Here is a 23831-nt window from a genome sequence, read left to right as displayed (position 1 = left end):
TCTTTCTCCCTTCTCTGTTTCTGAATAAATTATAAGACCTGGAATAGCTGCAGGGAAACTTTTTTATTTAATGAAATATAAAAAGATTGAAATAAATAAGGAAATGGCTGCTTTAGGCAATTTCCTTTAAAAACTGAAAAGTTCTGTCTATTAAATTTCAGAGTCTTCTGCCAGCCTCCCCATAATTTCACTTTGACTTTTCTATGGGAAATGCATATATAAAATTTAATGCTGAGGTTTTAAATCACAAACATTTTGCAAGAAGGAAATACCCGACTCTTACCTGCAAACCAGTGACCGACTGTTCCATGTGCTCTGCAAGGAGGGATCAAGAGACTTTCACTGTTAGTAAGGAGTCTCTGGCCAGTATCAGACCAGCACTTCATGTTACTCAGTAATTCTGTTCATCGGTCTTCTCAAATTTCTTCCTGGAAAACAAAAAGGCAGTTGCCTGTTTTCTGTGAGAACATGGATGTCTTTGCAGTCCTTTCAGTAAAAGAGACATAAATGTATCTGCCACAAAGGAAGAGAATGATCTTTTTAACGATTTTTCTTATAAACAGAAACAGTACCTGAAGTTTTCCACCTGGGCTGGCAGTGGTAATGGCACAATCCAAGAGCTTCCTAGCACAAAGGATTCATCATCAGGCATTAACTCTTTTTTTGCCAAATACAAACAAAAGCAGACACTTTTTCCCTATAAAGTAACAGATATATATTGATATTTGGAATTATATTTAGCTTATATGGAATATATGGTTCTAGTACTCAGAATACGGAAAGACCAGAAAGAGGAGCTATATAGTACAGGAAAGCATTCCCGAAAAGGACTAAAAGTGCCAAGGCTTTGATTCTGTAGTCAAATCAGAACATCTAAAACCACACTGCACATTGGCTTTGTTCATGGGTCATCTGTTGCCCACACCGTTATTGTCCCGTCCTTCTCTGCTGAATGAATGTCTTGAAGTCCCCTCTCAGCCCTAATGGGGAAGGACAGTCGATGCCCTGGCTCCAGCTGAAGCTTAGGCATTTGTGCTGTATTAACAGCTACGGGAGACAGTGGCGTTAGTTGCTATGTCCCAGCCAAGGCTAGTGCCTGTCTTTGATAGTTTCTCCTTTCTTCTGCTCCATCAGTGGTGGTGAAGCCAGTATGATCAGAGGGACACAAGCCTCATGTAAATGCAGACTAGACAAGAGAGGACACTTGGGCCTCCTGTCTGCATCTTCCCTCTCCCAGGTAGGTTGTAGGAGAGAAGTGAGAGATACCCCCTGGGGCTCCAATGCAGCAATGCAACGCTCCTCGATGCTGCCGTGATGATGCAGGAGCACGCAGCAAACGATTGCTGCTAGCACAGACCCAGCCTGTCTCAGGCGTGGGAAGAGACCAGTGCTAACTGTGCAAAGCACTTCTCTGCTACAGTTAAAGTCAAACATGTTAGCTTAAATCGTCTCTGTTTTAGGTTGTCTGTGACAGAGCAGTTGAAAGATGACAACTACCGGCTGAGAACCAAGACCAAAGCCTGCAGTTTCCCAGGTGAGGTATGAACCTGCCTATGTCCTCCTTTGAACATCAGTATGTTTATTTAATCAAATGTGCAGCATAATCCCCTGCAATGTCAGCCCTAATAATCTCTGCTGAAGTCACTGGAGCTCTGTGCCTCTGTTGCGCTCCATGTGAATAAATTGAATTGCCGGCCTGTCTTGAAATCGTCTTTATCTCAGTTTTCTTAGATATGTACCTGTGTTTTCCTTTTATTACAGTAGTTTCAAGGTCAAAATTTTACCTAAGCTAAGTATTTTGATAATGCCAGAATATGTCACTGTTACTCTGTAACAGTATAAAAATTACAAAAGGCTAATGTAATGAATCATGAAATAATGAAATGTAAGTACTTTGAAAAAAATATCAAAGCAAATCTTTCTGATGTTATTGAAATACTGTGCTCACTTTTCTTCTCCTTTAAAATTTCCTTGAAATCAAAACTTTTTTGTAAAATGTCTTAAGTCCAACAAAACAGCATTTTTTGAGAGAACTGTTTTGTCAAAAACAGCTATTAGTGGTCAGATTTTGGTTTGAAGCAATATATCAAATTTTTAATGAATCTGACCTTCTGCAAGGTTTGTGCCAGTTGGGTCCAAGATTCTGGTTTCAGCCCCATCCCAGCAACATGGTAAAAAGAGGTGAAATATTACAGTTTCTGTTCCTGGGACTTTATGCAAACCATTTTTTAAATCTTTGTTTCAAAGGGGCTGCCAGGCCCTGAGATTCTCTCAGAGCTTGGCTTCAGTCTAATTCTGGTAAAACCTCTGCACGAAGGCTGGAATCTGTGTGTTCAAACAAAGAGCAACAGAAGTCTTAGGCAGATTAGATTTATACAAATATAAATCTACTGGCATACATATAAACTTGAGCCAAGGTTTATGACAAAAGGCACAATGTTTAGCAAACACTAATGAATGAATGCTGATTTATGACAGACTTGAAACTAGGCAAAGGGGATGGAGTTTCAATATTGTTATGTATTTTATACAGCTGGATACTTAGTGAAAGTCTTCCATGTGGATTACCATTCATCTTACCTAGTTATTATGTACTAAAATTCAGCTCTGCCTGTCTGCACCAGGATTTAAAAATACATGCTGTTTTAAAAGCACCCAGTTTACTCTCATCTAGACAGAGCTACACAAGAAAATTCTGGCTGGGGATGCACAATGTGTTTGTGCAAAGAAACATCCCTTGCAGGAGGTTCAGCAACCCACAGAGCACTCCAGCAGCCTGACCCCGATTCAGGTTTTGTCGGGGAACACTTATTTCACCTGAGAGAGTTTCAAGGCAATTCCTTACTGGGTCTTTGGCATAAAAAATGGAACAGATTGAATGCCATTGTATCGATTTACACGCTCGTGCCTCCATTCTGCTGTCTGGTGACCAAACTTTTTCATGATCCACAGAGAACGCCCGCTAGCACGCAGACTATTGGAACAGCCTTTTTGCTGCCCAGAGAGAGCTCAGTAGCACACACGTTAGTATCAATCACTCATTAAATTTGACTAAAGCAGGGATAAGTTAAGTACTGGATAATAAATAATAAGTATTCCAGAAAAATACCACTACAAGTATTTTTTCAGTAGTGTTACAACATACAGTTGTTGCAAGGAATAAATATTAAATAGTACATCAAAAGCAGAGAAGTTAAATGGAAAATAATACAGAATAAAGTCTAAACAAATGCTATTAGAAATAGGAGCGCTTTTTTTTTTTTTGGAATAGCATTGCTAATGGCATTGGGTAAGAAGTGCTTTGTTTGGCTGCAAATCTGAAAAAAGAAATTACCTTTATTTAGCAGCTCATCCTTCACAAATGATAGAGATTTCAGCTGAAATAAAATTATGCTCCAGTCAGTTCCTCTCAGAAATGCCAAGATCCTTTAGAACACTGATATTTTTAATGCTGAAATACTGCAGGATATTTCCTATGTTCCACAGAGGCTTACTCTGTATCCTGTGACAAGGAAAATACTAAACAATGGCAGCAGTTGGTGAATCCTTTCCAAAAGACTAATTCCTCTCTTGAGTAATTCCACTATTACTCAATACACAGTTCCCTGGCAGTACAGTACAATTCCCTGGCGTCTCAGAGGGAAGAATGTGGCACTTTATATTTTATATTAGATAGCATGTATATTTTAAATATCCCCTGATTCGGTTCCAGTTCACATTTTAGACTAATAAGGCTGAAAGGTATTCAATTTTTCCTTTGTTTTTTTCCCTCTGTGTGGTCCTTAGAGCAATCAGGTTGGTGTTACTGTCTGGTTCTCATGTATTATCCAGTGTCTCTGTGTTGAATCAAGAGAAGGTTTGCCTAAAACAAACACAAAACCACTGCAGTCTTCCTTTAGGCACTGTACTGGTGCTTAAGGGTTTTTTTCCTCCTCTGCTGCAGATTTTTTGTGTGATCTGGGGTTAGACCCACAAAGAAATTCAGGCTATATTTCACGTATATGTCAACCAGGTTTCCTGCCAAGAAAAGCATTTGTCAATCTGATTCCTAGCCACTGGTACTTCTGTTACCCCCACTTTGCTGTGTCTTGTGACCTTACCAGTCTGGAGACCCATCCAGTCTACCACACGAAGCCATTGAGTGGTTCACGGAGGAAAAACAAGTGGCCGTGGTTTTCTAAGTAAATCTAAGCAGCGTTAAATAGTTGAAGTGAATCTAAAGTGTAAGCAGGCTTCAGGCTTAGCACACAGAGCAGGCTTGCACCAGCCCTGTACACATCCCTTGCCAGTCAGGAAGCATGAGCCGAGTTCCACGCAAAACGAAAAGAGAGCTACTTCTGTCTAGTTATCTCTGGCTTTGCTTTTCCCCATCTTTGTAGCAATAGCTGCTCCTGACTCCCTGTGTTTCCTTGCTTTTGCTATGCTGGAAAAGTCAGAGGGCTATAGAAACGTATGCCCAGGCAGAGAAAGGGTCAGAAGCTTAGGTTTTCCATATCATGGTTGAATGGTCTATTACAATGTGGCTGCTGTATAAACGAGCTTCTTCCATTTCCAAGTCTTTCTAAAAGAAAAGAGTGATCTCTCTTCAGCCTTGGAAATAATTCAGGCATTAACTACAAGAAAATAATTCAGGCACCCAGCACAGGAAAAAGTGTCTAGACTGAATCCCAAGCAGAAATGGCCATCTCAACTCTAGAGTGAGAGACAGCCCTTATTGACGCTCTCTGGTGCCTTCCCGCTCCATTTGTTGGCACTTGAGAATCCTTTTCCTTGAGATAAATTTGCCTCTCAGGCACTGTAAAGAGAGACCTAAACTATCTAAAACAGCTTGAAGATTTTGCTCCAGAAGCCAAACTCTAAAAGCCAGGTATTGAAAAGCTGAGCATAGTTACCCTTGCCTTTCTCTCTGTGTAAACATCTTGTTCTTCAGGGTATGTTCTTTTATCACACACTCGTTTAATATCTACCACGATGCAAACTTGTTTTTGTCTTGTTTCACGCTTCAGCGTGTTCTTAAATAGTGATAGATGGCATTTCATATTTGTTTCAAAGATCATGCAAGTCTTTTATGGCTCTTAACTACAGATTTTGACTTTGTAGCTCTAGCACTAGAGTTCCATTTTTAACTCTGGAAAATACATTTCTTACTCTCTTAAGATCAACAAAGATGATTGCTGGTAAAACAGCAAGGCCTTTTCTTTGATTCCAGTATAATAATATGTGTTCTTGATCTTAGCATAGAACAGTATAGCTGTGCACTGGGAGACAGATGAAATTACCTCTACAAACACGGAACAAAAAGGTAGTCCTCGCCTTGGTGCATTTGCAGTGTAAGTACTATATAAGCACACCATACAGACTGACCGATTAGCATAGTAAAAAAACAAGGGAACTGCCCTGTCAGCATGCTCTGACTTAACGCAATTGCCCAGTCCTAAGCCTGGATAAAGCACAGATAGCTGACAATCAGCCTAGTAAAAACAATTGGTTAAGGAAACAGATTTAGGCCTTTTGCAAAAGTGGCCATTCAACAAAGAGTACTGCTGACCCCTTGTGCGTGTGACAGCTCCTAATGAAAGCTACAGAAGTCGGTGCTCTCGAAAGTTTGCTGGCAGGAAGAAAATACTTATTAGTACATGACAGAACTGCTCCAGTCTATTAAAAACCTCACGGACTGTGAGGAAGATGGACTTGAAATCCTTGGCAGAGTGGCAGGTGCAGGCACATAGGCAGCAGGAAGGCACATAAGGCAACAGAAGAAATATTCCATCTATCCAGGCTGCTGTGTCAACACTCTGAGGGAACAGAACTTATTGTAACTGACTACATGCAAAAAATCACTCCCCAATTAGGAGCTAACTTACAGATACATCAAGCATGCAAGACTCCAAAACAGATGTCTAAAGATGGCAATCATACCACCGTGTTGGCAGTCATACTGTATTCCAACAGGGGAGCTTAATGGCCACGACAAACACGAGCTCTCTGTTTACCTCTGGAGTGTGAAAGATTACAGTTTCTTGAAATGTCTGCCTATGGGAATTAAAGTACAAGAAGGAAATGTGGGTTGGACTCCTCCCAAAGTGGTAAGACACTTGTTGTACGTGATGATCCTTTCAAAGCTGAACCTGAGGCAGAGAAAAAAACAGCCAGTGCTCAAACTCAAGCTTCGGCTACATGTGACAAACTTGAAAAGCCAAATGATGCAGTGGTTCATCAAGAACAGAAGGAAGGAAAGTGGAATTTGAAAATTAGTTTAATCTTGAGGGAGTATGAAAGAGGAACATAAAACCAACAAACAGTGGAACTCATTAGTAGGAAAGAGAAAACAAGAGGTGATAGTGACCTAGCTAGGGACTGAGGCTGCTGAAGAGAACTCTTTGGAACTGGTTGAAATCCTATATAAAAGGGTTTCAGAATAGGAAATGGGCCTTTCAGAAGCAAGATGATGACAATGTTTTGACGTGAGGTGGAAAACAAAAATGCACATAAATCTACCTCACCTCAACAAATGCTTTTATAAAAGTCAGTAGAAGAGAACACCTGTAACTCTGAGATTGACATTCATGTCATCTGTATGGGCTAGAGTTAAGAAGCTGAAGATCAAAACAGTGAGAGAGGATCATTTCACAGAGGAAATGCTAAAAAGCAAACAACTCTGTCTTCCTTAAAAAAAAAAAAAAAAAAAGAGAGAGAAAAGAAACAGTCTAGTACCACTCTGAAGAGTTTTAATAGTTGGGGGAAATGATCCCTTCTGAGTAGTGGAAATAGGGAGTTGCCTGAAAACTAAGCAATCTGCAGTAACTGGAGATGAGTCACATTACTGCTAAAGGGAAAGATTTTCTATGGTCTGCAGTACACGAGGTGAAGGAAATATCTTTACAAACATAAAAAAATATATTTTTAAAGTCTATTAAGCATCATCATACAGGAATACACAGGATGGCAAACTTCCTCGTCTGTTTCAGCAGGTGTTTGTTTTTTTTAAAGAGAGTGTCATTACATTTCAAGAATATAAGGAGGCAAGCAGCAGAACAGTCACTTTATCCACGCCCAGTTGTTAATTTGCTCCTTCCTTGTTTATGTTGCACGAACTCAGGGCCCTGGTACGTAGATCGCTCTTATGAATAACATAGACGTCCTATTCCAGGAACTTTGCTGAAATAGAAAAGAGGAGCAGAACAGGTTATGTAGTGTCTTTATATGCCAAACGAGGGGCTGAGACACCAAAAGGAAGGTCGCAGCAGAACCATACTTGCCGTTCCTCAACCCCACTGCGGCACTAGACGTACACCGTGATCCTTTTTTGTTGGTTTTGTTGGCGAACGCCAGCCTGTCAGGACGCCGCAGCACCGGGCCCAGCGCAGCGCTCCCCCCTCCTCTCCGGCCACGCACCCATACACGTACGCGCACCATATTTGTGTTGGATTTTTTCCCTGCGTGTGCCGTTCGAGAACATTCCCCCTCTCCATGAGGAGAACAGTTACGGCAAGAGCTTAGAGCCATCCCGGCCCAGCTCCGAGCTGGGGACCGCGGGGGGGGGGATCGCATCGCTGCAGCCCGGAGCGGGACACTCGCCCTTCGGATCGCCTCCCTCACAGGCACAGGAGCTTAAAAATGAGCTTAAAGATGTCCCCCCGCCCCTCGCGCCGATATCCCCCCCCTCCCTGCAGGGGGGGAGGCCCGGCCGTCGCCTGAGCGCTCAACATTGCCTTTTTAGGGCTTTTTTTTTTGTTCTTTCCTCTCTGTGGGTTTGGTTTGGGGGGGGGGGGTTATTTATTTCTTTCTTTTCCCCTTCTTCTCTCCTTGCAGCGACAGAGCCCCGGCAGCGCCTTCCTCCCTCCCTCCCTCCCTCCCGGCCCGGCAGCGGCCTCCGGGGCGGAGGACGAGGAAGAGGAGGAGGAGGAGGAGGAGGAGGAGGAGCCCGCGGCCGGGCTGAAGCGCGGCCAGGGGAGGGGGTGAGCCATGTCCCTGGCGGAGCAGCGGCGGCGGCGGGAGGAAGAGGAGGAGGAGGAGGAGGGGGAAGAGGAAGAAGGGGCCGCGGGGAAGGAGGAGGTGGTGCAGATCCGGCTGGGGGACAAGCGGTACGCGGTGTGTAAGAGGAAGCTGATCGAGCAGAGCGACTATTTCCGAGCCCTTTACCGCTCGGGCATGCGGGAGGCAGAGCAGGGCCGGGAGGAGCAGCTGCTGCGCGGGGGGCTGAGCGCTCCGGGGCTGGAGCTGGTGCTGGACTTCATCAACACCTCCCGCCTGGCCAGGCTGGAGGAGGAGGAGGAGGAGGAGGGCGACGATGAGGAGCAGCCCCCCTTGCTGGAGGAGCTGGTGGAGGCCGCTTCCTACCTGCAGGTCACCCCCTTGCTCCGCCTGCTGCTCTCCCGGGTGAGGCTGGGCAACTGCTTCGAGCTGCACCGCCTGGCCCAGGTCTACGGTCTGCAGGACCTGCACGACGCCTGCCTGGACTTCATGGCCGCCCGGTACCATCAGGTGCTGCGGAGGCCCGACGCCCGGCCGCATCTCCTCCTGCCCCACGCTCTGCGGCAGCACCTGAAGGAGAGGCGGATGAGGGGCACGGCCGCCCTCGTCGCCATCGGGGACTTCGTGGGCGCCTCCTCCTCCTCCTCCTCCTCCTCCCTGGGCCTGCCGCCGACCCGTCACCCTCAGGGGGAAGCCCCCTGGTCGATGCTGAGGTACGACGAGGAAGCGCAGAGGTGGCTGCCCCTGGCCAACAACCTGCCCCCCGACCTGGTGAACGTCCGAGGCTACGGGTCGGCGATGCTGGACAACTACCTCTTCATCGTCGGGGGCTACAGGATCACCAGCCAGGAGATTTCGGCCGCCCACTGTTACAACCCTTGCCTAAACGAATGGAGTCAGCTGGCTTCGATGAACCAGAAGAGGTAACCCTCACTCCCCACAATACACGCGTGTCCGTCTGTGTTGTCCACATAGACCCCGTCGAGTCCCATGGCGGTGACCGGACTCGGCGTTACGAGGAGTGATTCAGACCCGCCTCCGTGCCGTCAGTCGCCCGCGTCTCTCGCATCGTGCGCCGGGAAGGATGGCAGTGCTTGGCGATGGCTTGGCAGCACGCCGCCGGACGGGCCTGGCAAACCTGCTCTTTACCGGCGAGAGTCGTCCCGCCGCGGCGCGACGCTGCTGCCTCTCTCTCCGGTGCGGGGCGCCCTCTGCGTGGCGCAGGGAGCTGCCGTGGGAAGGGAAGGGTGAGGGGGACCGGACTTTGTTGCGTAAACGCCGGTGGTTAAGGGCTCAGCTGTGGGAGGACGCAAGCTCGGCGTCGGCAGAGGAGGACCGTGCTATGGCCCTCCGCCACGTGTGGTCTCTCACCTCGGTGTGAAGTGGCGGCGGGATCCCGCTTTTCCTTTAAATCGTGGTATGCAAGGAACCGGCCTCTCCAAACAGCTGTCTCGCTGGTAGCAGAAATTCTCTTTGAAATAACAGAGATTTAAAAAAAAAAAAAAAAAAAGATAAAATTTTTCACCTACTTTCTTTGTGGTGCGCTTTAACTCCAGTACTGTAAGCAACAAGTTTTTCTGCTCTTAGTGGGGATGTACGCTCTATCAGAGCTGGAGATGGCTGAAAAAAATTAGTGATTTGGTTGGAGCAGTTTTTCATTGGTTTGTCCTTTCATAAAAATCCGAATGTTTTGTATGCCTGCATTTCAGTGAAATATTCAGCAGAAAAATGTCAGGAAGATTGTGAGAAATTTCTCACTTTGAGAATATTGGGTCTGGGAATCATTCATCATCTTGACCATTTTGCTTTTTTCCTTTATCCTTTTGAATTGTTTGTTTGACATTGATGTTTAAGTTAGTATTCAGAAACACTTGCATAATTTACATTTGAAAGAATAATTGAGAGCTAGCCTTGAGGGGGACCGAAGAAGAGAGGCCATCTCCCTGGCTAAGGTTGTGGCTGCTCTACCTTAATCATGCTGCAGAGTTATCAAAACAAAGCCTTTCACTTCACTGAAACAAAATGTTTCTGTTATCCAACATGAACTTCCTCATTGTTTCCATTTTAGAAAAAGCTTTAAATTTTTACCTTCTCTGTCTGAAGAAGAACAAGTAGGAAGACCAAAATTCACTGTAGAATGGAAATTCTCTTATCCATCTGGTAAACTCAAAGAGCTTGCAGAGACCCAAACCATTGGCATAAATGCTTTGTATCTGGGTAGTAAAACTGCAGTCTCTATTCCAGTCTCTATTTAGCTCTTGCCCCCTAAAGCCCCTCAAAACAGGGTTTTGACCTACAATTAGTTCTTCCCCATTTCACTTTTTTTTCCACTTCTTGTATTGTTGTGAGAATTTCACTGAAATTATTACGTCCATAATCAGTCATCGGAATTGATCAGGAACAATTTTTTTCAGTATTTTTGACTTCTTGGAACGGTGATGTGCTAAATTTCATCTGTAAAATGAGTGTTTAGCTTTTAAACACTGCAAACACCTTTTCCTACAGATATATTTCTTAGAGACCGAGGCTATAAGCAGTCTTCACCGAGCACCTGTGAGAACTGAGATGTTTTAGCCAGCCTCTCTTCGCAGTCTTGACTACGTGAGCACAACTGAGAGCACGTTGACCTTGGTGGAAAAAGATGATAGGGTCAGCCCACACAGCATCTCCTATGGAAATTAACTTAAACATAGAAGTCCCATGTTGATCAAGTTACGAGGTTTTGGCCTAGGTTTGTGGATGTGTATGGCAAGTGAGATGTTACTGTGTGTGATGATTCTGCAGCATGGCGAATAAGGGCTTTTTAAAAAATGTTTTTTTAAGGCCTTTTTTTCACCTTATGACCTGGCTGTTCAAACTCTAGATCAGCCTTCCCCAGTCCCCTACCCCCCTTTCCCTTTTTTCTAGGATATATAATCATTGTATCTGAAATAAACACATGGATATTTTATGCTTATATTGCTATTTTCATCTGCACTGCCATACCAACTTAATCTTGAGGCCCATCACAGGTGACAGCAAGGTATTCCTTAGCATAGAGTTTTACATTGGCCATTTATTGCAGAAAAGCATCATGCGAATGGATATTTTTGGAATAGTCTCTATTCTTACATTTCATGGTAGTTATTGCAGGCCAAAAAGAACCCAGAATTAACATCTTCCCCTAGACTGCAAGGTAGCAGCAAGTGAGTATGTTGCTCTCTGAATGATAATCAGGGGAAGTTTTCTTCATGGAAACTCTGCTGACCCCTTCACAAAACATGTTTTTGACTAACATCTTCATGGACTCTCAACTCTGAAGTTATTAATTATTACTTTTTCTATCTGACATAACATTTCAGCTCTCTGATACCTGCTTGACATTTTGTGGCGAGAACACAGGAAGGGGTGGCCTGTGCCGTAGGAACCAAGGGCAGGGAGATTTTCAGGATCAGGATTTTGCATTCAACACGAACAGCACTGATGCCTGTCTGCCGCACAGATGTGCTGCAGTTAGATCTGCAGTTTGCTCAGCATTGTATTTTTAGTTTGTTATGCTCTACTAAAATAAGCAGGGCAGTTGCCCAGCGTGCTGCTCAGGAATTACAGTCATGTGACTGTCTGCCAAATTAATTTATGTCAGCTGATATAATTACATCCCATGGGTGAATTTTTTACATACTTTGAGGGAGGGTTCTAGCTCCCGTTGAAGTTGGTTTGACTTCAGACAACAGAGTATCTGGATTTGGCCCATATGAATGGATGCATATGTTGGCCTCAAGGGAAGGCTGAGAAGTTACGGAAATAATTGTGCTGATTTGCTGTTAATACAAGAATTTCTTTGCCCTCTAACAAACCTTGTAAATTCTATTATATTTTTATCTTTAATTATTTCCATCATTGTAATATAGAATCCCAGGATGCTGGGATTCTCTACACATGCATAGATGAAATAGTCTTAACTTACTTCTAAGTAGAAGACAAAAGCCATCAGATGTATATTGAATACTTAGCAGTCATTCTGGTTTAGGTTATAGCTGTGAGCTTTCTTTCTAGACGTAGAGGTCTTATTACTGTAGTTTCAAATTTATTCACAATAGGTAACTCCTGTATATTATTCTTGTGTTGCCCACATAAGCTTGATAAAGTGTTATTCCCTATTTATGCATACACAAGGGAGGTAAAATAATTTGCTCGGGCTCATATAGGAAGCCTGTGACTGAGCCTGGAGTTTCTCATCATCTGAGGCTTAAGTCTAGTGCTGGTCACAAATAGTCCAAAATAGATCACAGTTTCTAGATCTTTTCATTCTAGATATATTGCTGTACTTGGAATGGTGTCTTCAGAGAATGACCTGGACTTTTTCGTGGCAGAAACTTCATGTAAAGGTTGCCCAAGACCACTTGAGGTCTTTGGGGACAAGAAGGTAACAAAGTGCATTGGGAACTGTTCAAGTAATGCCCTTGAATACTTTGCCATACTTTTCTTTAAATTGATGCTGTCAGTTGAAATTTGCTATTTAAAAGTAATATACTCACAGGATTTCTACTGCATGTGCCAGTTACAGCTGTATATTCCACTTTTATTTTCCTTCAGAACCTCCTACTCATGGCAGGTAAATCTTCCAGGCTTGGAAGACCCTTGTAAGCCCCTGGCTGGGATTATACACATGCACGTGGAACATGGGTTTTGTGAGCAATCTGTGCTTGAATTGCTGCCACTCTGAGGACTCTTACAGGAATATAGGAGAGGATGCTCCTGGGGAATGGTAGTAGTTTATGAGACCTTCTCTCCACATTTTTAAATATTTTTTTTCACTCAAAATTCCTCTGTGTTGAGGGAAAATAGACTTTTCAAAAATGTTTAAGTTAGAAATATTCATGTCATATTTATCACAAATGTATCTCACCCTTCCAAAGCTGAATGTTGGATGCAGTATGCTCTGCAGACTCGTATAAGGAATATAAAAATGTGGTTCATGCAAAAAATGTAAAATGCTTTGGAATTGCCTTCGTAACTGTGCTTTCATGATTCTTCATCTCTGTTGTAAATGCTTTAACTCTAGAATAAAAAAGTAATCTGATTTGTGAGAAATTTTAAGGTTAAAGTTGATCATTTGGCAGGAAGGAACCACAGGTTAGTTAGTCCAGGCCTCCTGTTCTACACCAGGACCAAGCTTACCTTGCGAATACTTGATCTTAAAACTTGATCTTAAAACGTCTAACTTGATCTTAAAACCCTCCAGCAATGTAGATTCCAACCTCCTTCCTCCCAGGTAACTCGTTCCTGCGTTTAGCCACCCCTCTGATCAGGAAGTCCTCTCTAAGATCTACGCTAACTTTTTCTTGTTGTGTACTGAATGAATGATATCTGTCAGTGAACAAGAAGAATGCTTGCTGTCCTCTTCATAGCCTCCTTCATAGTTAGTGGTCTCCTACAGATATATGTATGGCTGTTGGTGCAATCCAGAACGATGTAGGGTTTTTTGCAAGTTGTTGAAAGTTGTCTTGTATTCAGAAAGCTATGCACTCTGACCCCTAGATCCTTTGCATTTGTGCATTATATTTTTCTTCCTTTGTGCATGTAGTGCTTTGCACTTGTCTTTATTGAATGAAAATTGTATTTTGAACTGTGGTAAAACTCCACAGCTCGCTCTTGCTTGTGTTCCTGGGGTTCCTTTCAGAGGAAACAAGGGACATCAGAAGACAGCTCATACCCGGTCCTGTCCCAACAAGAAGGGTATGCACTAGGCCTGGCATTTGGAAAGTACTTTTGATCCCCCAAGTTTAGGTAACTCACGGGTGTGAGTGGACTTTTGTTGCAGTTGAATCTGATGGACTGTTCAGCTCTGTTGTTTCCAAGCTGTAGTCCATGGAACAGTTGTTAGTTGTGGAGAGCTGGCTGGTTGCTCAGTGTTTGCTTTCCTTGTTTCCAGCTGCTCCAACACATTAAAAGAGTGTAAAAATACACTAAATATTTCCTAATGTTCACTCTCCATAAAAACACCTGCTGTTATTGGCATGGAAAGGTGAATGGGAGAAGTTTTTCATAACATATTGAGCCGTTGTCCAAACTTTCATATAAAGTATGCTGATGGATACAGCTGCTTTTGAGTAAAATGAATCTTATAGTTAATGTGTTCCATGAATCTGAGATACTTCCACAGAATGTCATCCATTTTAACAAGTGTTGGAAGTGGGTAAATGACTGACACAAACATACATGGCCACCATCTAGAATAACTGAAGTTGAAAGATGTGCTGTACATCTTTCACCGGATAGTTTTCCCTGTGCTGCAAGAAACAGTTCAATGATATGAAGGCCATCAAGCAAAAACTGGATAAATTACCTCCATTTAGATAAAATAGTAAGAGGCTACAATTACAGGGTAACTAGAGAAGCACGTGTGAATTAGGAAACCTGAATCCTTTAATGTTCAGACACTATACAGTTGTTTAGTTAATTCATGTGCTCTCTGGCAGAACTTTTAGCATGTTTAAAAAGTGGCTAGAAGACCTTAGAATAGGGAAACGCTATCTATGTGTGTGTGAACTCATTTTATAAGCCAAAAATCCTGTGCTACTTCCATCATGGGCACAGAGTTACAGACTTTCTAACATACTTCAAATTTTAAAGGATTGCTTGGAAGATGCATTTACGTTTTGGGGTTTTCTCTCTGTTAATTTGTGGATTTTTTTTTTTCCACCATAGCCTTTAGAACAGGTACATTGCTTTGAAAATCATAATGTTTTGCAAGTAATTATCCTCATTTCATACCCACTATTGATGGCCATGTTATTCTGGATTCTCTAAGATGGAAAACATAATTGCTGTAGAGAGGAGATGAACAGAGTGACCTAATCGTAAATGTCAGCAAAAAAATGAATAAAAAGCAATTAATTCCTTCAAAGGAGCATTTTAGTTTCCAGAGCTATATCAGGATGACAAGAACAAAATGATTCCATCTGGAAACAAATTCTTTTTCCAAATATATTTAATAAAAAGAAATTGCAGGGCAGTCTGCTGCTAAGCAGGGTTCATTTTGTCCAGACAAAACCCTGCAAAACTACTTAGCGGTAAGTTTTGAATCTTGGATTCATGCAGAGTGAAATTCACTTTACTGCTCTGCAGGCCAACGCAAGTCTAAAGCATCAGTTCAGTTTTACAGACATAACGCAGTTCCCCGTTTGGCTTTGTGCTGAGCTGGTGCGCTCCAGTGACGTTCACACATCTAGTTAATTGGGATATTGCATGGTAAAATCTCAATTTGGCTTAGTAGTAGAGAAGGAACAACCTTTCTAGGCAATGAGACTGTTTCTGAGGAGAGGAAGAGCTCATCTTTTATTAGACCAGCTTCCATAGCTGGAAGGAATAGCTGAGCATGCAAGCCCTCTATCTTCAAGTCCTCCAATTTCTTCCTACAGACTTGTACCTTTAAAATCCATAGACCATATGTTTCTGCCTGTATTATCTTAAAAGTGTAAGATAGAACGTTTCTTGCACTTCATTAATTATAAAGTTGCCCTTTGCCATGCGTGAAATACAGCAAGCAGCATAATGGAATAGAATAAAAAATAATAAAACAGGGCATTGCCTGTGGAGTGTGATGGATTTTGTTCAGCTATGGGTGGAGCATTAATTTACAGATATATCTTGCTTCAATGGGATGGAGGATGTATTTAGTAGTTTAATGTTGAATAAGGTACAGGAGATTCTCTCTTCCTTCTTTTGCAGAACATGATTCAATGTGTACCGCTTTAAATTTCTATTTATTAGGGTCATTGAAGAGTTCCTATATTACAGACTAAGACAAGTATAGATTCTTAGGCATTCATCAAGTCTTGTTTGAAATTTCTGCAATTTTAACTAAAATAATATCCTTGACTCTGTATATATAAAATACGTTTTTCTCTACTAAAGGTACCTTACTAAAAGCCTAGTAAGAATAAGATGTCTACTGAACACATTAGTTAACTAAACACTTAAAGCTCAAACTGTGACAGATTGAAATCCAAAATAAAATATTCATCAGTCTCAGCATCAACATCATTAACATCCAGAATGTCACTGGTTACTGTCCTAAGTAATTACAGTATAATTACGGAATTTTGGCCTTGCACAGAAGAGTTCAGATGCTGTAATACATGAAGTGATGGTACAAGTTGTAAGTGATGATGAGTTTGTTGGAGCCTGGATAGGAAGAACTAACTTTCCTATATTTTTCTGTACATCTATGCAACCCATTTCAATGCTGCAATCTTTTCTTTCAGGTCCAATTTTAAGCTTTTGGCTGTAAATGGAAAGCTTTATGCCGTTGGTGGTCAATCCCTTTCCAACGTGGAGTGCTATAACCCAGAAAACGACTGGTGGAATTTTGTGGCATCCATGCCAAACCCTCTTGCAGAATTCTCAGCTTGCGAATGCAAGGGCAAGATCTACGTTATTGGAGGATACACTACACGAGGTAGAAACCTTGCTTTTACTTTTTTCTTTTAACCTGATTGCTTCTAAGGCCCAGATAATTTTGTCTCTTTTTTCAGGAAATCTTTTGAACTGATGTAGGAAGCTGCATAATACTCATTAAAACATGTGGAAATAAATCACTGGTAGAAAATAATTGACAAATGAAACAAAAAAATTAGCTCTGTCATAGAGGAATCGGATATTTTTTTTTTTTCAGGGCCTGCACGGACCTGAGGCTCTATTATTCAGAGGGGACAGACTGATGGGTATTTCAGCACCCAGCTTAGCCCTCCTTTTTTTAGATTTTTATCACACAGTAGAAAGAGAGGTCTCAACAGATACACTTTGTTTACTTTTTAAATACCTGTTTTAGACTGTCAGAATGAGAAATATGAAGAAAGTATCTGCCTGCATTAGTACTTCTCATGTATTAATAGATGTCATGGTCCTTTCACTATAGCATTTCAGTGTTTCACAGGCAAGTTCAAGCTATAGGTATGATTTTCAGTGCTGAAATAACTTAATTGGATAATTAATCAAAAGCTTAAGCAGGAACCAACATTTTTACTTCCTTTCTATACCCTGTTTTTTGATGATACTGTATAGAGGGAAGGATTTGAAGTTGCATTCTCTCCTGACAATTACTTTATCCCATGGAAAAGCAAGCCACTTACATAGAGCTCCCATTTGTTCCTTAAGCACATAGTGCCATTCTCTGGGAGGAATATCATTTTCTCAGAGTTTTAAAAGTCAATTTTTTTTCATGGCAGATGTTCAGTATTTACCAGGATTTCCTAAATTTAAATTCCTATCTCTAAGGCCTTTGCCCACTTCATTTGACCACAGTAGTTTTAAACAGAGAATAAAATTAGAAGAGGGATCAGCTTTTAGAGAGTACTGCAAGCAAAGCTAAACTGACATTAGAACAAGCTGTCTCTTCTAGAATCTGAGCAGATTTTAGCTCTGAATCATTAGAAGGTTTATAAAAGACACACTTCCACCCCTCATGGTCCTTGTGGTAACGATAACCTTCAAAAGCATTTTGTCCAGTCCATTCTGACCACCCAGAACCTGGTGGCTTCACCGCAGAAGACAAGATATCGGCATGCCTGTGTCCGTATGGAGGGCCACACTGTGGGGTGCTCCGTAGTCCCAGTCCTCTGGTCATCCCCACTAAAGGACCTGTTGGGGTGCACTGTGCTCCCTGATGTCCGGCACTGGGACTGAAGGATGTCTGGCACGCGACACTTGCCGTGCTGAAAAGTCAGACCCGAGGGGAAATGTCATTTGAGGCAAGAGAGCAGAAAACAAAGAGAAGGGACTGAAACCGACTGATGGGAAGACTTGTCTCTAGAGACCGGAGTTAGGTTTTGTCATTTTTATCTAGCAAAAAAGAAAGAAGAGGTAAGAAGAAAAACTTCTGGTTTGGTTAATAGCGCTACAAAATTACAGGAGTACCAGCTTTTCTCTGACATCCCCTGCACTTTGTAAGTTCCTTTTCTGGCGCTTGTGCTGTTCTTTCTTCAGGCTGCCTGCTCCTGGTGTCATGGATAGGAAGAGCTGCAGGTTGCTGATGCAGATCCTATTCCCTTAAAATTCATTAACAAAGCGTGTGTGGTCAGGATTGCTGCCCTGTGTCGAGCTCCTTATTCAGTACTTATTACCTCTGGTTTCAGCTGAAGGAGGATAGTCAGTGTGTTACCTCTTGCTTCTTCTTCACCTCGGCGGATTGCCACTGACCTTCAGGCCTCTGTCTGTTCCTAGATCTTTTCCTAAAAGCTGTTTTTAATGGAAACAGGATAGTCAAACAGTAGAAAGTTGTGAGTAGTGGATAAGTAGCACATTTAGGCTTATGTTTAAATCCGAGACTGTTCAGGTCAGCAAATGCCTGTGCTTACTGTAATTAAAGATCCTTTCCTGAACAAGGGTCTAGAATCAGGTTTTCTGTGACCCCTTGGCTTAGGACAGCTACCCGACTTAGAAACCAGAATTGCTGCAATTACACTGGTGATTCACCTTCCAAGTTATGCGGATGTCGGAGAGTGTCAAGGCCTAAATATCTGAGAGACACTGAGGTTCATTTGCTATTTCACTACATTCACTACATAAAACACATGCAGCAATTAATATGTAAATTTTTACTTTATTTTACTTTATTTTACTTTATTTTATTCTGTTCTATTTTAGTTTTAGTTTTTCTGCATATACCTCAGTTTTGGTAGATTTTGTGGGCTATTTTTTTGATCTGCGTAGAGCTTTCTACTGAGACTGCACTTTCCAAAAGGTGGTAGGATCTGGAATTTTCCACTGTAAATTATAGTGACACTTCTTGAATAAAGACCCTCCTTCCAGTTCTCAACTCTCACTTGTGAACTTAGATCCTAATAGAAACTCCATGTCAGGCACTATAATGTTCATGTTTTGTATTTTCTTTTGTTTGTTTCAGTGGATATAAAAGACCCAGGCTCTGGACTGAGCGAATGAGGGCCATATCATGATAGACTTCCATTTCATATGCCCCCTCTCAAACCATAGCACTTTTCACCTGGGAAGATTACTGCTATAAATAGACATAGAAACTTAATTGGGATTTTTCCCTCCCACAGTGAGTCAGAGAATGATACCTTGCTTGTAGACAAAGATCATCTCTATGTAGAGCTTTGATCAGCAATTTCATAGAGTATTGCCATGATATTTTCCCTCTTTTTTTCCTTTATTTAAAGTGGATCAAGGTGTTCAAGAAGGCAATGTAAAGTAATAAACAGTGACTGAAAATCATCAGAGTGCAGGCAGATGCTATAGCAGCACCTCCTTAATCATGCTGCTAATGCACTTCATTCATGACAATCCCGTTATATTTATGGCTATTTATACCTGTGCCTTAAATAATTTATCAGTATGTCACCGTGTGCTGCTCCACTTGGGAGCTTATCTGGAGATCGTCATGCAAGATAGACTTGTAATACGGAGCAGATTTTATTAAACGACCAGGCTGGAGTCTGCAACTTGTTGCCACTTGTCACTTGAGTTCAGATTTAAGCTCAGGTCTCCAGAGACTGAAACTGAATTTACTAGCTAATGAGTTTTGTGCATTCTGTGTTAATTTAGTGAAGCCTTGGACACAGCCAGGGTCTTCACTGCACCATAAATCAGGGTGGTATTGTAACAATTTCGTAGAATAACAGTACTGCAAACACATGCCTCCACTGAGTTGTAACCGAAGTATAGATACGGCTTTAGCTTTTTTCCGTGCCTTTGTCTGATGCTGGAACACCGAGTTCCTGGTTCTTAAATGATCTTGACAATGAGAGTTTCTCTCTTTATAAAGTACTGAACATGTGCCCTTAGGTCATCCATGCCACTTGCCAAAATGTAACTAGCTTTATGAATTTTATTCCATTGATTTATAGAATAAAATGCAAAGTATCGAAGTTAAGCTTGGATGATAAATCATCACCTGACAGCCATTAATGAAGCGTACTGTCTTCATGATAATTTGATTCATCTGTGATCAGTGGAGAGCAGAATATTGCTTCATTTCCCTTTTCATAAAAAATTCTTACATATCAATCAGAGACAAAATTAAAAGCAGAAGTTAAAAGGTAGGGATTATTCTGCTAAAATCTGCATCCCCACACCATTTACATCATGTAATGTGCCAGAAGTAGCTTAATTTTTCCCTCTGCAAAGGAACAGAACGTTCAAACTTTATTGTCAAGGGCAAAGAGTTGCAGTTCTCAATAATCAGTATTTCTTCCCTGGTCTGCTATGCTTTTGCACTGTAATACATTAGCAATCTGTAATAATGGTTGATACAGTTTGTCGGGAGGAAGAATCCTCCTCCATGAGTACCTTCTAATATATTTATTTATTTGTAAATATCTCTCCTCTGTTTCAGATAGGAATATGAACATTTTGCAGTACTGTCCCACTTCTGATTCCTGGACCAACTTTGAACTTTGTGATGTCCATGTTCGCAAACAACAGATGCTATCTGTTGAAGAAACTATATATCTGGTAGGGGGTTGTATTCATGAACTTGGACCAAACCAAAAATCCAGCCAAAGTGAGGATGTGTTAACTGTGCAGTCTTACAACATTGCTACCAAAGAATGGCTCTACCTCAAAGAGAACACATCAAAATCGGGTCTTAACTTGACTTGCACTCTCCACAATGATGGAGTCTATATATTGAGTAGGGATATTACTCTATCTACAAGCTTGGAGCACCGTGTTTTTCTTAAGTATAATATATTTACGGACAGTTGGGAGTCACTAAGACGCTTTCCAGCCTTTGGACAAAACATGCTGATCTGTTCTATGTATTTGCCTGATGTGCCACAAGTGTAACAGCATCAGGTTTTTCTTTTCAGCTCATTAATCATTCTTAGAAGAAATATTGCTCCCTCTAATAATTCCGTTTTCAGAATGTAATGTGTTTGCATAACATAGACATAAAATACTGATTCTGTTCTTTAAAAAAGTTGCAAAATCCAATATTAAGATAAATGCTTCCAGAAACATTTTTAAGATTTCAGTTTAAAAATTTTATTGTTTTGGATTAAAATTTCACCAGGTATTGTTTGCAATTGAAACATAAAATTATTGTGTTGGTAACTGATAAAGGAATTCCAAAGGCAAAACTGATCAGTGTAGTTTTATTCTCCATCTTAATAGACAGTGTAGAAGATGAGCAAGACGTATACATGGTAAAAGGAGAAATAATTCAATAAAGTAAATAATAAGTATGATAAAAATTACAAAGGGAATTATTTCTTTTAAAATACAGTTTTTACTCAAACTACGTCCTGTCAAATGCACAATGTTTAAAATTGTTTATACTATCACATCTTTATATCTTCTACAGTAAAAAGTGAGATTCTCAAAGGTGCTGGTAATTGGGGTACCATCAAGAAATAAGAACTTCCCCTGAATTATTTGTAATGAAATGCTTTGCCAGGGACTGGGAGGAATTGCCTAGAGGCTTACGGTTGCTGATTGGATACTAGATGCTCCTTTAGTGGAAGTTGGCAGCATTTATTGCTACCGTTAAGATAGAGGTAAAAAGGCTCTAAATTCAAATTGAGAAGTTTGCTTATCTTCAGAAAGATAAGTTTTAGTTACCTTTTTGTATTCTGTAGTACTGAGTGTTAAAGATTAAATTATAGTTGGCAACAATCTGCATATTAGGAAAATGTGCATGAGCACATGCAATGGTGATTCTGCACCAGGCACATCCTGCTTGATAACAGTCATCCAGCACATCCATCATTTGGAATGGAACGGTCGATTTGTGTAAATGACTTCCTGCCAACACCACCCAAAGCAGCTGCGCATGGATGCTGGCTCTTTCTTGTGTTACCAGGATCTTGATGGAGATTACCTCAAATTTGCCACCCACAGTTGTTAGGCTCTACCAAGAGCACTGTAAGATGGTCACCATGAATACTTCTTTGTATTCCAAGGATCTTCTCCCTAGTTCCTGCCTATTGCCTGAGAGAATTATAGTCATGATTGGCCCCTTTTCTTTTTGTAGAGGACAAGTTCATAAGTGTCTTCTCAAGGCACCTGCCTGGGTATGGAATGTGTGTCCTTGCGACAAGAAACAGAGAAGGTCTTGGTCACCATGGGCAGGTTTCACTGTGTCTGCCTTTAGGGGAGAGATAATCAGATTAGACATGTGCTGAATACATTGCAGGGATGCTGGTTCTGCACCAGCTGTTTCTCCACATGAGAAGACAAGAGATTTAATTCACCTAAACAGGTTCCTAATATGTGGAGATGATTTCTTTTTTTCTTCATTGGAACTCAGGAATCTGAATCTTCTTTTGAAGATAGGTACCTGTTGTAGAGAGGAGGAGGAGGCAGCAATGATTCCCTCAAGGTCCTTTTAACTCCCTGCTTTTCCATGGTTTGAATGAAGTCAGTGCTGACTAAAAGAGCTCTCAGACTTGAAGTGCCTTGCCAATTACCACTCATGCATTCAGTGCTTAGGTGCATAATTTGGTGCTTCCGATCATGCGTAGCAACCCAAACAGAAAATCCCAGGAAACCTGTCCAGAATGAGGGCATTTGGGTTTGAACACTTTTAGGATACAGGTGGACATGAAGCGAGGTATTTTGGATGTCCAAGATTTACCTTTTGGGTGGAATTTTTGCAGCCTGGAAGAGTATGTTATGCTTCAGCCCAAACTAGTGTCTACCATTCAGCTGTATGCATGAATTTAATTAGTTAAGTCCATGTCTATGTGTGTTTATTCCTTTGAAAACACCACGCGTTGAGCAGCTGCTGTGTTTTGACAGCAGTATCAGACCAAACAATGGCTCTTCTGCGTTGAAGAAATAAGGTGATTTTCATAAGATTCTTCTTTCAAAAGTGTTTTAGAATAAATGTAAGCAGTCTGTTATTGCCTGGTGATAAATTATCTCAGTCACATTATGTTACTTGCTTTCCTTCATTTCTTTTCAGCTCCAGATTCAGTAACCTACAGTCATCCATAAGTCAACTCAGATCATTACTGGTGGAGGGAGTCCCATCTGAGTAGCAGTATTCTCTTGCCTAGCAAATTAACTGTGAAAACCCATCACTCCCAGATTTGCAGTGTGGTATATCTAATCAAGTCCTTTCAAACCCACTCATTTCTTAGTGCAGTCATAATTCCAAAAGCTATGACATCATCTTTTAGGTGTGATTACTCTTTTTCACAAGAGGCCTTTCCACCCTGGATTTATCTACATGTTGGTTTCAGCTTCCAGAGATCAAGTGACCACCTTGAAAATCTGGAGAACCTGCTCAAATGTAGGAGAGAAAGATGGCTCAGACTGTAAATACAGTCAGACACTTTTGTTAATCCATGGTGCAAATTCCTCATATACTGACCTCTAACAGTACCACGATCACAAATCAAAACTGGTGTTGAATTTAGTGGTAGCACCAGACTGTAATAATCTAAATGGACTGTATTACTACAGGCTGACATAAATATATATTTTTTTAAACAAAATTCATTACAGAAAAGTATGAAATATGGGTGGCCCCCATACCTCAGGAAGAAACCCAAACACTATAATGACTGTCTCATGCCCTTTTCATTTTTTTTCTATCACTTTAATATTTCATATAAGGCACTGTTGGGCAGCTTCTGCCCTTTGCGGCAAGGAAAACTGGTTGAGAGTCGCTAACAGAGAATAATTAAAAAGCTGCTGTTTAGCCAATGGAACTGTTGTTCAGTGATTCAGTGTGCTCTCTTTTCTTTGGTGGTGGGAGGAAAATAGGTCATTAAGGTCAAATAAGCATCTTTTGAATGACAATGACACAAGTGTAGACCAAGGGGCCTTGCAGTCTGATCAACTGGAAATTCCTGTGTTATCCTGAGTGCGCTTCTAACTTACCACGTGGACTTGGAGAGATCACT

At 41.5% G+C, this 23831-nt stretch overlaps 1 protein-coding gene across 1 annotated transcript; it reads left to right on the top strand.

Annotated features, from left to right (window-relative positions):
* Nucleotides 1-7952: 7952 nt before the first annotated feature.
* Nucleotides 7953-23583, top strand: KLHL42 (kelch like family member 42). The gene is made up of 3 exons (XM_075051696.1): nucleotides 7953-8897; nucleotides 16224-16417; nucleotides 20315-23583. The coding sequence occupies exons 1-3, from the start codon at nucleotides 7966-7968 to the stop codon at nucleotides 20764-20766; spliced, it is 1578 nt and encodes a 525-aa protein (XP_074907797.1). The 5' UTR covers nucleotides 7953-7965; the 3' UTR covers nucleotides 20767-23583.
* Nucleotides 23584-23831: the final 248 nt, after the last annotated feature.

The sequence above is a fragment of the Buteo buteo genome, chromosome 19 (assembly GCF_964188355.1).
Source record: "Buteo buteo chromosome 19, bButBut1.hap1.1, whole genome shotgun sequence".
Taxonomy (NCBI): Eukaryota; Metazoa; Chordata; class Aves; order Accipitriformes; family Accipitridae; genus Buteo; species Buteo buteo.
Note: the sequence above shows the minus strand (reverse complement) of the source record. Positions and strands in the feature narration are given on the sequence as shown.

Bases quoted from the DNA above. Each gene is read 5' to 3' on its own strand.
- KLHL42 (XM_075051696.1), top strand. From the start codon at position 7,966: ATGTCCCTGGCGGAGCAGCGGCGGCGGCGGGAGGAAGAGGAGGAGGAG. The intron at 8,898-16,223 runs GTAACCCTCACT...CTTTTCTTTCAG, and splicing joins GCTTCGATGAACCAGAAGAG to GTCCAATTTTAAGCTTTTGG. The intron at 16,418-20,314 runs GTAGAAACCTTG...CCTCTGTTTCAG, and splicing joins TGGAGGATACACTACACGAG to ATAGGAATATGAACATTTTG.